The sequence below is a fragment of the Thermobia domestica genome, chromosome 18 (assembly GCF_964235325.1).
Source record: "Thermobia domestica chromosome 18, izTheDome1.hap1.1, whole genome shotgun sequence".
In the NCBI taxonomy this organism is placed as follows: Eukaryota; Metazoa; Arthropoda; class Insecta; order Zygentoma; family Lepismatidae; genus Thermobia; species Thermobia domestica.
The window spans coordinates 14,868,365-14,883,836 of record NC_137471.1 but is presented as its reverse complement, the minus strand read 5'-3'; the positions used below and the strand labels follow the sequence as shown (position 1 = coordinate 14,883,836).

Sequence of the window (15,472 nt, the reverse complement as noted above, 5' to 3'; positions counted from 1 at the left end):
TGTAGAAGAAGAAGAAGATGTAGGACGATCTTCCCCCCCCCCACGAAACAGTAGGCCGAGTAACCCCACCAGAGACAGGAGGTTCCACAGGGACAATGGGCCTTATTACAATAGGGGTTCACGAAGAGGCTATGGAAGCAGGAATAACAATAATAGTGGCAATTGGCGTTCGAGAAATTCCAATGGTCAGGAGCGTGACACTGGAGATTCTCGAACGAGAAATCAGGGAAACCGAGGACAACGACGTGGAAGGAATAGGGGTCGTGCACAAACTCGCAATAATAATAATAATAGAAATAGTGACTATGCTGCGGAGGTTAATGAGCTCCGAGTTCATAACGATAGGACTGAACAGTCCTCGAGACAAGTCTCGTCTCGTGGGAATTCACGTGCAAACAGCCCTGGAACTAGTCAACGCCACTGAGAACTGTCCGCATGTTCTCAGAGCGGTGACTTGAATACTGGAGTACTGAATATTCAGGATAAACCGGCGAAATGTATTTCTGAGGATATGCGTAATTGTGTTATTGCATGCAACAATGTTGTAGAAGAAGAAAAAGAAGAAAGTAGTGAGACATTTGTAAAGACTTTAGAGACACTTGAGAATGGGGATTGTGAAACTTGTAGACGTATAATTAGCACGACACATTTCGATCGTGAAGGAAATAACGACATTCGTCAGCCCGAGATCATGCTGTTACAGAAAAATGGGGACAAAATTAGAATAAACAAAAAGTTGTTTGATGAGACGAATGCGATTTTTAGGAACCTTTTAGATAGTTCGACCGAAAAGCTACCCAATAACAATTTAGTAACACTTCCGGAGGTAGAAGTAGGTCTATTTAATAGCAAAATTCTGGCATTATTGGACAGTGGCGCGAGCATCTCGGCTATCTCACTGCAATGTTGGGAAGAAATACGCAAGCGAGACCCCCCACCAGCGTTCATTAAGTCAGCAAATATTAGAGTCAGTTCAGCGTTCGGTCGCGCCGTCGCTTCGATCATCGGCCAAGTATTGTTAGAGTTAGTGATTGCAGAAAAGGAGTACTATACTTCAGCAATAGTAGTGAAAGGGCTGAACCGTGAACTCATTTTGGGTTCACAGTTCTTTGTAGAAAGTAGAGCGATCCTAGATTATGAGAGAAACGTCCTTTCGCTTAACCATCCCCACCATATAGAAGTTTCTTTTCGAGACATCGAAATAGAGGAAGAAGACCTTTTCATAAGAAAATTATCCTGGGAGTTCGAAGAGGATGTGGTTGATTGTGAGAATCCCACACTTAGTAGTATGTGCGTGTCGAGGAGAGGACCGCTGACTACAGAGCAGTTCGAGCGAGCGTCAGCAGGCGGAGGCCACCAGGGAGAGTTGGCTACCCTGCGCAGCCAGTTGGACGATGGGAAGTTCCCAACTGCAGCCGAACTTGCAAACGTCGTTTACTCGCCACAGGAATGGGCGAAGGTTCGAACCCAGGCTACCCCAGAAGAAATCAGAGATCATGTCGAAAAGTATACTGATTTGAGTGGGGAGGAAAAGCAAAAGTTGTACGACGTGCTCTACAAACATCGAAGCATATTTGACGAGAAGCCCGGTACCATTAGGGATTACCAGCATTCCATTGAGGTGACCGATGATCGAACCATGAAGACGAGGATGTATCTTTACCCTCTGTGACCTAGATCCGCCGCTAATAATACGTTTAGTTGATAGATGACGTGGGGATTAGTACCGAAGAATACCACTTCGTTTTAGAGTCCGCTGGTTGAGTGCGAAAGTAGAATGAATTATTGCACCACTGTAATAGAAGAAATTAGCCAGTAAAAATTAAGTTTCCTTGCACGATAGCATAGCGTAGAAAATTGAAGAAATCGATAAGAGCTTGAAGCCGTGGTGAGCTTCGCTCGTGTGTGTGCCTCTCAACCATCATGGTTGATGAGTAAGATAAACGTCAATAAAGTATATTTGAAAATTAAGTCATAGTAGCCCCTCACAAATGAATATCATCAACGCATTTTCGTCGGTTATGCGCAAAGTTCAGTACGCAGTATTCGAGAAAGGATTGCTGTAAGATAAACGATCCTGAGTTGAGAGAAATATTGATGAAGAGAAACGTGTTCCACCTGAAAAAATACGTTCAGCGTGAAACCACGCCTCCTCAGGACACAGCTGACCTGATGACGTAGGAGAAGCAGGAAATAAACACAGCACGTCATACAGGATGGAGAGCAGAAAAGTATACACTTCCAGACGCACCTCCTTACGTCTGGCTTCCAAGAGAGTAGTTGCGCGGAGTGTAATACTACAGTCAATAATGATATAACATAGAGAGATGAATTTCGTATAGAATAATGAATATAAAGTGATTATGACATGTTAGGGATTATTTTTATTTGTTATTAGTGTTTAGTTTATTATCTTATGATTGTTAGGACATATTGATGTGTTTAGGGAAATCTTGTATAAAGTTAGTATATACGGAATATGTATGTGATTTACGTAAAGTAGATTAGTACAACTTCTGAGAAAATGCAACGATTAAGCGATTAACGGTTGCATTTCCTTAGGAGGGGAATAAATGTGAACGTCACATGATCTGGTTATAAGATGATTTGCATATTTAAATTTTTCGTGAAATTATGAATAATATTTCAATTTAATTAGGAATTTGCATATAAAGAATTTTGAGATTTAAATAATTACCAGCGGGAGCATATAACTTTTATTAATATTTCTATGTATATTTATGGTTTATTGTGTTATGTAAATGAATAGTAATGAACAACAGGGCAGGACTTAAGCGAGAAGCAATAAGAATTTGATATTAATTAATATTAACGTCTAAGAAGATAGCGAATTTTGTATGTTGATATGCTAGTTTGCATGGATAGAGGCAGAGAAAGCTTCCCAGAAAAAAAAACTCAAAGAAAGCATGTGTACTTAACGGAGCGTTGGACACCCAAGTTGAGAAGAATTTTGAAATCAATATAACCATCTGAATAAGGATAGAAAACCTATGAGATTCAGATTTTGCTTAGATGTATTGCTAGTTGAATTTCTTAGTGTTGTTATAGGAAGTAGCATACACTATCACTACCGAGACACAAATCCTACGGAGGCAATACTTGAAAAAATCATAAAATTTTTAGCATGTCTATGAGAGAAATCCGAATACAAAGAGGTGTTATTTTTTTTAAACACGCCCATTTTTAGCGTGTTCGACTTTTGAAGCGTCGTTTTGCCAACGGAACATTCTCAGAGAAAGAGAAGTTGACTATTTTAAAATTATTGACGAGTCCACTTGAACTAGAGGGGAAGCTGTCTAGAACGTTGTTTGTAATGGTTCCATGACATCCGCTAGATGTCTCTGTAAAAATATAGTTATCGTCTGCACCGCTGATATGATTTGAATAATAATATGTGTTATGTTATGTAAATAAACTTTCTGGGTGTTCCCGTAGTATTAGACATATGTAGTTCGATATATATATTTTGTTTTGTCAAATTGGCTTGTACTAATACCAGTTTAGGCCGAGTTTGTGGTTGTGGAAGGTATGCAGGGAGACTAACACATACCTTTGTTTTTTTTTTAAATATAACCGAGAAGGCAATACTGTTGCAAAAGAAAAGCGACCTTCCAATCAGTAATATTATGTTGTTTATCATGTGTCAGGCTACTTCAGCCTTATCTAGAGTCATTTTAATTTGTTTGCATTTTGCATAGTTCATTTAATTTGTTTAATTAACATCATTAATTTGTTCAGAAACCAAATCCTTCAATGCATCCGTTTCTGTAATTTATCATATTCAATGTCACTTGTTCAAGCAGTTCCTGGTGTCGCCGATAGGTGGTGTCACCTGACAAAGGTGTTTAAGTAAACATGTCAAGTGACAGAGTTTAAATAATGTTGGTGTTTGTGTTAATATTTCTCGTAATTACGGCACAGTGTGTGTGCGTAACAGATACTAAATTGAAGCTTGATTATTAAGCAAGTTAACAAACATAGTGACAGACAACGATGCCATTGAAGTGATAGACAAAGTGGAAAAGAACATGAACAAGTGTGTTTTTTTTAAGTTATTTAGGTCACTGGAAACTCGCAGGTGAGGGATGCACCTTCACCCCTATTCCAGTGGAGCGGGCTACTTTGGTTCGGCCCAACCCAGCAGTTGAAAGAAACAATGAAACTGCAAAGGAATATAACAGTACTCGGGACAACCAGAGAGTTAGTTATTCCTAAATCGCGAGACAGTGCATATCAAGCACTGCAAGTCGTAATCGTGTTGACCGTCAGCTATTTGGAACTCTTACCATTCAGAGATGTGTGTACAAGAATAGTGCGTTAGTTACACACTGATATTCTGTGCGTGTGTGCTGTAGAATGGGCAATCATAGCTAGTTTACTTTCAGTATTTCCTCGTTTTCTCCGGACTAACATTCTAGTGGTGGAATGGGAGAGTAGGAGATACCGATTATATATATATATAAAAGTGTGTTTTCACAAAAGTGATATGAGACAAAGTGCGACATATATCACCATTTACTAGTGGGAAGAGACAAAGCTTTACATCATATTTCGTAAAGTGCTTCGCACCAGTATCAATTTTGTGCCATGTTTACGTCACACGCTATATCACTTGTTCACGCTACTAACAGTGAAATCAAAAAAAACGAGTAACATTCTTAGTGAAGAAAACACATTGCCGTGTTCTGTAGAAAATCTCCAATGCTATCGTATAGTATAGTTTAATTAAAACCCATTAAATACAAGAACTGAGCTATTTTTGCTTGTATTAAGTAGGCGGGTTTTGTGCAAGAGAACGTCATGAGAACTTTCGTCAAATAACAAATGTATTTTATAGTTGTATCACACCAAGGACTACCCAGTTGAACCGCCTCTGGTGTTTACTGAAATTCCATGGCAGAGGAAACCTGACGGTTAGCAGAACCTAGGAAGAGGATGGTCCACAACTTTGGAAGAAACTCGACCCGGAAGTGCATTCAATCGTGAAACTAGAGACACTTCAAGAAAGAAGAGCGCGGCGTAATGAATACAAAAGTGCACAAACAATAATAATTGCGAGCTCAAAGTGTGAGAAAGAAATATTAAAAGAAATATTTTTTTTTCTTTTTCTCTTCTTTTGCTCAGGTCTCTTAGCGAGACCACGCGCGCGAGTGCTTTTGTAAATATAATTTCTGTGTGCTCTGGAATTACGGAAGTGGTGCATTAAAGCAGGATTACCACTGGAATGTTGACTTCTTTTATTGTTGCAGTTGGCCGCAAGGTAATGTGTTACCCTTTTGTCTTTCTTGTTTGCTTTTCAGGCCAGAAGCTGGGTCTATCAATGGATCGTAATTGCGATGAGAATATTTTGGGTATTTTTCGCATACAGGATGGGTGTTAAAACCATATTAACCTGTAAATTAGAGTGTCATGCTTAACAGGAATCTTATTTTTTTTTCTTTTCAAAATTTTAACTTTTATTCATTCTAAGACTCTACCGACTGACTAAATTCACTAAATTAACTTTGTGGCAGGAGGTTACAGTAATTTAAAGTAAATATCAGTTTAATTATTAAGATTCCTCCCACATTTGCATTTTTGCATATTAATGATTTTAGTAATGTATTCATATTATGCAAACTCACAGTCCTCCGCTCACAATACCGTGACCTCATTGCAAGCAAATCTTCTAATTTCACGTCTTACTGTTGTAGCACTGTCTCAAAAGTGTGTTTCCACTTTTGTGTGTTCAAAAGTGTGTCGTTTTGGTATGAGGTTGAAATCTTGCGAATATGGTGGATGCTCGAGTACTTCCCATCCCCATCGCGTGTTAAGATTCTGCATAAACGCTGTCATATGGGATGTACCATTGCCATGAGTGCATCAAGTAAACGTTCAGGTCGTTTCTCCCAAATAGTCCGATGTAGTCGTCATTGCAGGAAAGTACAGGAGTAGTACAGTGCGTTCACAGTTCGGCCATGTGGCATCATGATCCTGTCATCTAGTGGATTAATTGGGGGATTATTCGAAGAACTCTAGATGCTAGTGTTTCGGGGATTTACGTACAATTGTAATTTTACTTATACTGATTTGTGAGGTTATAATTCGAGGTAAAACACAACGAAATGAACAGTTCTTTCTACTCATTTTTTTGTTCTGTTTTTGATCGGGATATGTATGTTGCTCCAACTTCCTACATGTAACGTTTACATATGTACTAATCTTCCATTCGAATATATATAAAAATTTTTTGCTTCCTTCTGTTTTGTGAAAAGAAAACGTTGTCATGTCTTTTGCGGTGGCCCTCGTGTATGTACACTCATGTCCAAAATTATTGTCGCATATCTATAACTGTCTTCATGTAAGAACATAATTTAATAATGATTTTGCAGGGTACTTTTAATGCTGATACTATGTGTATAATCGGGAAATGTATATTTGTGGTAAATTTCTTAGGAAAAGAATTATAAATACGAAAATTAGAATGAGTAAAACAAAATGCTGCTAAATGGAAAAGAAAATTTTATTTTCGTTTTATTGTTCTTATTTACTGTTCTTTTGACATGAAATTTGCCACATAGGTACATGTCTTTGCCGAATATACACATACTAACATTATAAGAAATACCGGGCGAATTCATTATCAAATTATATTCCTACAACAACATATTTATAGATATGCGACAATCATTTTGGACATGAGTGTACATATGTAAACGTAATATATATACAAGGTGAGTCAAAAGTTCTTGGACACTTGTAATTTGAAGCCGGAAGGGAACAAGTGAAAACTGAGTATGACTACTGATATTGGGTGAGTGGCCGCAACTTTTGGGGTGTATGTCGATCAGGCTGCCGTCTTAAAAGCCGCCATCTTGGATTCAAGTCGATTTTTTAAGTGGGAAAGGGGCATGTGGCATATTAAACATTAGCTCCAGCTCACAAATGCAGTGATGTTTTTTTTTTTTTTTTTTTTTTTGGTCAATATAGGAGGGTTCGCAAGTTGTGAAGGCCAAAATGTTGACAAATTACCTCTCAAGTGCATGCAACAACACAGGTACTATGTAATATTCATCCCGTGCAATGCATAACTGTAGTCAACGCAACCACTCTGACTACACACGAAGGAGAATGTTAGATGAAATTTGGTCACAGGCGTGCTGGATGCGTACCTCAAGGTGTCTCAAATCGCGGATTCACTCAGCATACATAATACAATGCTTAAAATGTCCTTCACGTAAAAATCCAGGGGCGCTCGGTCAGAGGATCTGGGCAGCTACTGCATGGGACAACGGCGACCAATCCACTTTCCTGGAGTTGTGCATCTAACCATTCACGCACACCAACTCCATCATGGTTGGGAGACTCCATAATGGTGAAAATAAGATGGAAAGCTGTCGTCTGTGTTCAGTATGGAAGAAAACACAAGGTCCTGGAGCAGATCAGGTACTATTGCACCGTTAAGGTACTGGTAATGAAAAATGGCCCGATGGTGCGGGTGTTCCGTATGCCACACCACACCGTTACCTTTTCTGGACTGTGTTCTCAACTTAGGTCAACCTTGTTCAAAGTGAAGTACGCCTCATTGCTGAACAGTGTGCCCTTAGGAAACGAGGGATCCCGTTCCTGTTGTCCGTACATGCGCAGCTTGTAAGGATGTCACTGATAGGTGTGCAATATCTGGCTCATGTCGGATTGACTTCCTCCACATTCCAATGACACACGACGGGTAATGCGTTTAGGACTTTTCACAAACGATGCTATCACCACCGTTCATGTTTCCTCAGTGATGACAGTCTTTGGTCGCCCACTACGTGGCCTATCTTCAACAGAGCCAGTCTCCTGGAATTTGGTGACTACGTGTGCAAACGTGCTGTCCGATACCGATTCTCTGTCTGGGTGCCGTCTGTTGTAGTCATCTGCAATTTCTCGGCAGCTGCGTTCCCTGGATATAAGGATGAGTTCCACCTGCTGTACCTTTGTCAGACCATTTTAGATCACCTGCAAGAAAGCGATTCTGTTAGTGTTAATGTAATCCAGTTTAGATCATCTGTAACAAAGACAGATTATGTCAGTTTCAATGTCATTTTTCACATTTGGGACTTCACAACTATCGAACCATCCAATATTGACCAAAAAATTACACCACTGAATTCGTGAACTCGAGGTTATTTAATATGTCACACGCCTTCTTGCCATTTTAAAAAAATTGACTTGAATCCAAGATGGCGGTCATGATTAACATACACCCCAAAAGTTGAAACCCCTCATACAATATCATTGCCATACTCAGATTTCACTTGTTCCTTTCCGGGTTCTAATTATAAGGGTGTCCAAGAACTTTTGACTCACTCTTAGAGTGATTCAGAAAGTAATGCCTTCAAGCTCATTACTTGGCCAATAGTACAGGAAACATTCTGAACTGTTTATCAATAATGCACTGATGTTTAAGCTATAGAATGTCACTTGTTTCACCTTTCTATCTCTTCTCGTTCCAGAATAATGGATCGATCTATGACATACAGAGATGACGTCCGGTTGAAACTGCGGACTGTCATTGAATTTCTGACTGCGGAAGGTTGTGCGCCCAGGAACATTCATCGCCGGCGACGAGTTGCGAATACACCATTACGACCCATAAATGAAGCGTCACTCGACGGAATACTGCCATATGTCCTCCTCCGCCAAAAAATTCAAAGTTGTCCCATCTGCTGGCAAAGTGTTGTTGACATTGTGCCTCATCCTGCCTATAGTCCGGCTCTTGCAACCTGTGACTTTTGGCTCTTCCCCAATCTTTAGGATCATCTTAAGGGCTAACGCTATAGTTGTAACGCGGAAGTGAAAACAGCAGTTCGGCAAGTGTATCGCCAGCAGCCACCAGAATTCTTCGCCGACAGCATGAAAAACTTTGTTTCGCGTTGGCGCAAGTGTAGTCTTAATCAGCGGTGGACTATGTCGAAAGATCATGCCACCATTTGTAGCTGACACTACAAGCTTTCCACTGATATCTGTATCGGTAACATCTTTCAAACACAAATAAAGGTATCACGTTGGAAGCATCATTTTCTGAATCACCCTCGTATATATTATATTTTCTCATTTGGTTTACTATTATATGCGATTGTAGTTTGTAGACAAAAATGGAAACAGCCAAAAATTCTTATCTATAATAATACACATAATAAGAGGATACCACCACCAGGAACGTAACTACTATGGCGCGAAACTCCGCAGTGCGGGAGGCCCGACATTTCCAAGGGGACCCTTCACCCTAGCCTCCTAATAAGTCGAAAATGAAAAAAATGAAAATTTTGAGTTTTACGTCCCACGGTTATGTCAAAGGAGACGGTGATAATGAGAGATGAATGAAATGGTGGAATGAAGAAAGTGGGAGGAAACGGAAGAACCCAGAGAAAACCCACGCACACGGTGTTTGTCCACCACAAAGTTCACTTGGCGGAGCAGGGTTTGAACCCGGGACCCCAAACACCAGAGGTGAACGCTCTACCACTGAGCAACCGCGGCCCCTCCTAATAAGTCAAATCAACATGCTTTTCAGTTTTGCATTAGTCGGCAATGTTCTACTTCTTCTTTTTCTTTTTTGTTGCTATCTTTGGGAGGGTTGACGTGTAGGTCAATCACACCGCGAACAAAAAGAAGGAAAATTGTTCCGGTCGACTTTTATAGGCTATATATTATCCTTCGATGTGAACTGAAATATTGAACCAGACTAGGAAATTTCGGGTCCTCGGTCGGGAAATTTTGAGTTGGGAATCTGACAATATTGCAGCTGTGACAAGTGGATGAAACAGTAAAGCCAGACTGTGTTCAGAAAAACATTAATTACGTATATGGTGTGTTGTTAAGGCGGGGGCCCTGGGTATTTTCTTGCGGGGGAGGGCTATAAAACGTAGCTACGCCATTGCCATGCACTCATAATCAGCGGTGAGTCTACGAGTCTACAATATTTCCACCAACCCGAATTTTGTGTCATGGGTGTAGATATGAATAAAGAGCACAAAAAATAGCGAATTCATAACCATATACTCTAGATCAGTGATGGGTAAATGACTGCCCGTGGGTTAAATCTGGCCCACAAAAATATATGATTTTGTTTTCACTTCGTGCATATGAAGACGATTGTAACTGGCTACTATAATATTCCTAAAACGAGATTTGACGTTTAACTGTCAAAATAGTTTCTTTCATCTTTTGGTTATGAAGCCTATTATGTAAGATAGAGTAATTGGTAACGAGTTTTATATGTATGTTGATTTCACAGAGTTACTCTCAAATGCCCGTAGTCCTAATTGCTTTACGCACGGAATAGAACAAAGGTTCGCAAAATGTATTACCCACATTCAACCAACAGTTGCTTCATAGAAGAGGTAGGTGAAAGAAAATTAAAAATGGCCCCCCAGTATGGTTCTTAGTTTGTCTTGGTCTGCAGTACATTATAAAAATTATCAATCACTGCTGTAGATGTATTAATTTTAATACCTTTAGAAATATCGTTTTTAATATGTTAGGCTCGACCGGAATTACGCTCGACAATCCAAGCTAGCAGACAGCGCTCTCCACGATACCACTTCATGCATATGCAGCCATCTCTGTAGAACTGGTGGAGCAAAGTGATCCAGAAAGATGAACGTCAACCATTCAAAATACTAATGACAGTGTTTATACTTCCATCGTAATATAAAGCATTTTTGATTTTGTGTCAATCGAAGACGACCTAAAGATGCAGGATCTTTTAGTCATGCATTCGATAGACGTGGTCAATTCGTCAATGCACACAAGCTCGATACCGTGACCCAAAGTTGAACTACTGTAACTCTGAAGATGACACTGTATTGTATTCTGCTTATGGTGGCGTTGGTCGACCCTGCCCATTGCTTCTACATAACGTATCGTTGTCATGGCGGAATGGCCTGTAGACTCACCAGTTTTGCGGTATGAAAAGTTACCTTCCCATACAGTGGCCAGAAGCTTCGTTCGAACTCACTTTTGTTTATATTTCACCCCTCGACGTTGAAGAGGCATGATAACACTTGGGCACGCGTTTGTTCTTTGCTTATCTAAGCTTGAGTATGGAGGGCTGCGTAACTCGCTGTCCTCTCGCAGTAGTATTGTGATCACCAAGTTGAGGGCGCTGCAGGGCCAACCGCATGCACCATTGCGCTGAAATTGTAATCGCATGTTTGTCATATACTGCCGTAAAAATTTTGTGATTTTAAACGTATTCCCGTCATTGCTTCCTCGTATTGCGATTTTCGGAAAGATCATAGTACATAGTAATTGAAGGTTATTGGATTGGCTTTTCAGTCATTGTGTTTATTACTATAGCCAATGGCGTATTTAGGGGGCGCCTTCCGGGTTTAAGCCCCCCCCCCTCCCCGAAATCTTACTTACTATAGTAAAGTATATGAAATATCTTGCAGAATTTTCACATTTTCAGGCAAAGCTCCCCCAAAAGTTAGTAAAGCCCTCCCCGAAACAAAATCGTAAATACGCCACTGACTATAGCAGTAGGATATTATCTTAACATTTTTGTTCTTGACTTTTTTTTTTAAGATTTCACCTAGTGAACTTGAAGAGCTTCTCCAAAAGCATCCTTCCGTAGTGTCAGCAGGTGTTTTAGGTGTCCCACATCCTGAATGCACTGCTCTTCCTCGTGCATATGTAGTGAAGAAACAGGGACATAACATTACAGCAACGGAATTAGAAAAATATGTTGAAGGTAAATAATATTTTGTTTATACCAGTTATTGATCTTTCTGTACATTCTCGCCAACATATTACAGTAAGCTTAAGTGCTTTACATGAGTGTTGTATGTTTGTTTTAAATAAGGAAGTATTCATTTCTTCTCTTTGTAACAACCTCAAATTTTAATATTTTTATTTGTCTGATTTCATCTTCAAATAGGCTTAGCCTAAATGACTCATCTGGTTTCAAAGCACTACTTAATGGCAAGTACAAGCATATGTCGTACAGAGACGGGTGAAACATGAAAAGATAGATACGCTCGCCAAGTTTAAAAAGTTCGCTTCGTGGTACGGTAGATGGCAACCCTGTAACGCCACTCTGCAGGATGATGGCAATGCAGGAGAAGAGTTTTTGTGTGTTTGAATATGTGAAGTGTTCGTCGGTTACGAGCGTTCAGCGTCCGTTCATTCGTACGCAAATACGGGAAAGCTGCAACTAGTCGCCAAACCATTGTACGCTGGCTTGGCCAGATTCGTGATACTGGTTGTTTGTGTAAAGGGAGAGGCACGGGACGACCGCGTGTGTCAGAGAAAATCGTGGAGCGCGTAAGACAGAGCTTTATGTGCAGCCCCGAAAAATCAACTGTTCGTGCAAGCCGTGAAACTGAATATTCCGCAGAAAACAGTGCGAAATGTTTTGCGGCGGTGTTTTCATTTCAAACCCTACCGTTGCAACCAGGGGTAAAAGTGGGTCTGAAAAGGTAGGAGGACGGTAGGTAGCGTCTTGACGTCACGCCCATTGTAATTTTTGTCCATTGTAATTTTTAGGAACTAGGGGAACGCCGTACATATTTTTGGAGGTAGGGGACGGCGTACCCAGCGTTCCCCCGCAATTGTACCCCTGGTTGCAACTGTTACAACATTTGACTCCAGATTTTTTAGGAGGATCATGAAGAGAACAGAATCTAAATAGACTTTAGTCGTTAGGAAATAAATGAATACAAATAAACTAATTTCGAGGTTGTTTTTTCTCGTGATCCCATGAGTGGATATATTTAAAGATAGTATTACTGAATTCCGTGACCTCAAGTTAGTAGAAAAGGCGCAATTAGAAGTTTATCCAAGTAGCTACTTTACTACCATTTCAATGAGCATTTGTTCTTCCTGTACTAACACACGAAATCAGTTCTGATATAGGATAAAGAAATTTGCATTTCAGCTACGCGATAAAGCAACATAGAATTAACAACTAAAGGAAGCATTTGTAGACAGCGAGAAGAAACAATAAATCTCTTCCGCTATAGGGAAACACATACCAAACAATATTCTGTAGAAGGAAATACTAGGTGCACACCTAAAGTACGTATCGTTTCGCTCTAATTTACAGGAACCAGGAACTGACCTGTTTCTGTTTCTTAACAAAATCTCCCTGTTTATTGATACACAGTTGTTATCGCTCCGTCCATTTTGTATAGCATGTGCATAATCATCTCTGTGGGTTGTTTCAGATACTGGAAATAGAAATTCCTGGGGATGATCTACTACCAAAATGGCGTTCACCAGGAGAATCCTTGAGGTTTAGGAACAGCCAGAAGTCACTCGGAACTAAAGTAGGGTGCGTGTGGCAGAAGTGTAATACCATGGTCAGCACCATATAGCACCTTCTCATTGGATATCACCTGAAGCATTTTTAGGGGATCTGTGTTTCCACTGCATCGACTGCCTTTTTGTTTTCAGATTGAATAATGGAATCTGTGATTCATACATTGTCACAATACTTTCCAAAAGAATTACATACCGTTCTTCTGTAACATGCCAAATTTGCAACACTTGATCAAATCCTTGCCTCTTTATACTTGTCATTAAGCATTCATGGAACCCAGGGAGAAGAAACCCTCCGTAGTCCGGTTCGTTTGTAATTATTCGTCCTAATGATACCATTATTAGCTCCAGTGTATCACAATTCTCTTGCATGATAATACACCTATCTTCCATGACGAAAGTTTCAATACGACCAATATTAGCGTCAGTTGATGCAGTTTTTAGATATTCAGTCCTCTGCTTATCTTACACACTCCTTTGCCTGGGTTTGAACTCACGCACCCACTTTCTAAAAGTGCTTTTTCCAAGAGCAATATCACCACACATACATTCTCTCCATTGGCGATGAACATCTTTTGCACAACGTCCAACTGCGGTAAGGAATTCCATTTTTACTCGTTGTTCCACAACCAAAAATTCCATATCCCCAACCAGGATCAGAAACATGTCTTACTTGTTCAGGCAATATGACTCAACTGCTGCCATCTAATAAACAAAACGTACACTGCTTAGATAGCAAGAATGGAAGTCTCTAACACAGCAGTTGTTGTCCTGAATGACAAAAAATATCGACTTCAGAACAAAACAACACGTATTTTTCGTGTGCATCTCGTACATAGTAAGATTATCCATGGCTTTGGATTGATTATTTTAACAAAAGAAACACTGACCAAAGCTTAGAACCCACTTTATTTTAAATTATAATTTGTAACGGTTTCGGAGATCTAACATATCCTTTTCGATAGTGTCTGAAGAAGTTATATGTTAGATATCCGAAACCGTTACAAATTATAATTTAAAATAAAGTGGGTTTTAAGCTTTGGTCAGTGTTTCTTTTGTTAAAATCTCGTACATCTAAAATATTTGTGTACCACTTTACTTTAACCTAACTTAACCTACTACTTATCTAACTTAACCTAAGTTCCTCGATAAGTATACGTGCAAAAGATTCCGATTAGTTAGTTTTGGTTATTTTACACCATTAATATAATGAACATTCTAATATATAATCGTATAAAAGATTGTAATTACTTCGGTTTCGCTATCTCCAACATAAACATGACCAACATTTTGATAAATATGCCCTGCAGAAAATTTTAATTAGTTAGTTTTGGCTACTTTCAACATTATTGTAACATTAATATAACATTAAGTTGGTTCTCCTACCTAGAAAATTTTTTACAATGTTGCCCTAAATCAGATATAATAAGAAATAATTCTTCAGATGTACAGATAATGATTATTATTTATTAATTTATTTATTTATAATTTATTTACAGAGAGAGTGCCAGACTTCAAACGCTTACGTGGAGGAGTCATTTTCGTCGACAGCCTGCCATTTACAAAGACTGGAAAACTTTCACGACCTGGTCTCAAAGAATTTTTGAAACAAGATGGTGTCAAATAAATTTTGTATTTTTTGTCTTAGATCACAGTGCAAAAAAGTTTAAATGGACTTTCACTGTTAAAAGGAAATATAGTGAAAGATTAAGAACAATGGTGTACAAATGTCAAAAGCTAGAAAAATAAAACCTTTGTACTACCAGCCTGTAAAGCAGTTATCGTTTGTTATTTATTGCAATTGTTGCTGATCAGTTATCCTTAAATATTAAATTTTCCGGTCTCAGTTATTACTTCCAGTTTATTATTAACCCTTAACGCACCAAGATTAAATCGTCAACGTTATTTACCAAGCTGGGGTCCTCACATATTATTTTAATTTCTCAACTTTTTTTTTTTTTGGTATTTTTTAAAGAACGTATCATTAATCTAATTATATAGCAGATATCCCAAAAGGACGCAGAGCACATATAAAAATCGAGAGTAAATTGGTTCTTATAGTTGCAGCAGTATCAGTAAAAATAACCTTCTGGTGTCCTTAAAGGACTCCATTTGGTGTGTTAAGGGTTAAAAGGAGCATTCTTTTCTGAAAACTTTAAAATAA

General features: G+C 39.1%; 1 protein-coding gene across 1 annotated transcript in view; it reads left to right on the top strand.

Moving 5' to 3' along the window:
* The window catches only part of LOC145675440 (uncharacterized), a 70,831-nt gene extending 55,746 nt beyond the window's left edge, over nucleotides 1–15,085 (top strand). The window contains exons 12-13 of the mRNA XM_081745859.1: nucleotides 11,575–11,740; nucleotides 14,808–15,085. Of these exons, the coding sequence (XP_081601985.1) occupies nucleotides 11,575–11,740; nucleotides 14,808–14,935 (294 nt within the window). The 3' untranslated portion in view covers nucleotides 14,936–15,085. The remainder of the gene's footprint in view (nucleotides 1–11,574; nucleotides 11,741–14,807) is intronic.
* Nucleotides 15,086–15,472: the final 387 nt, after the last annotated feature.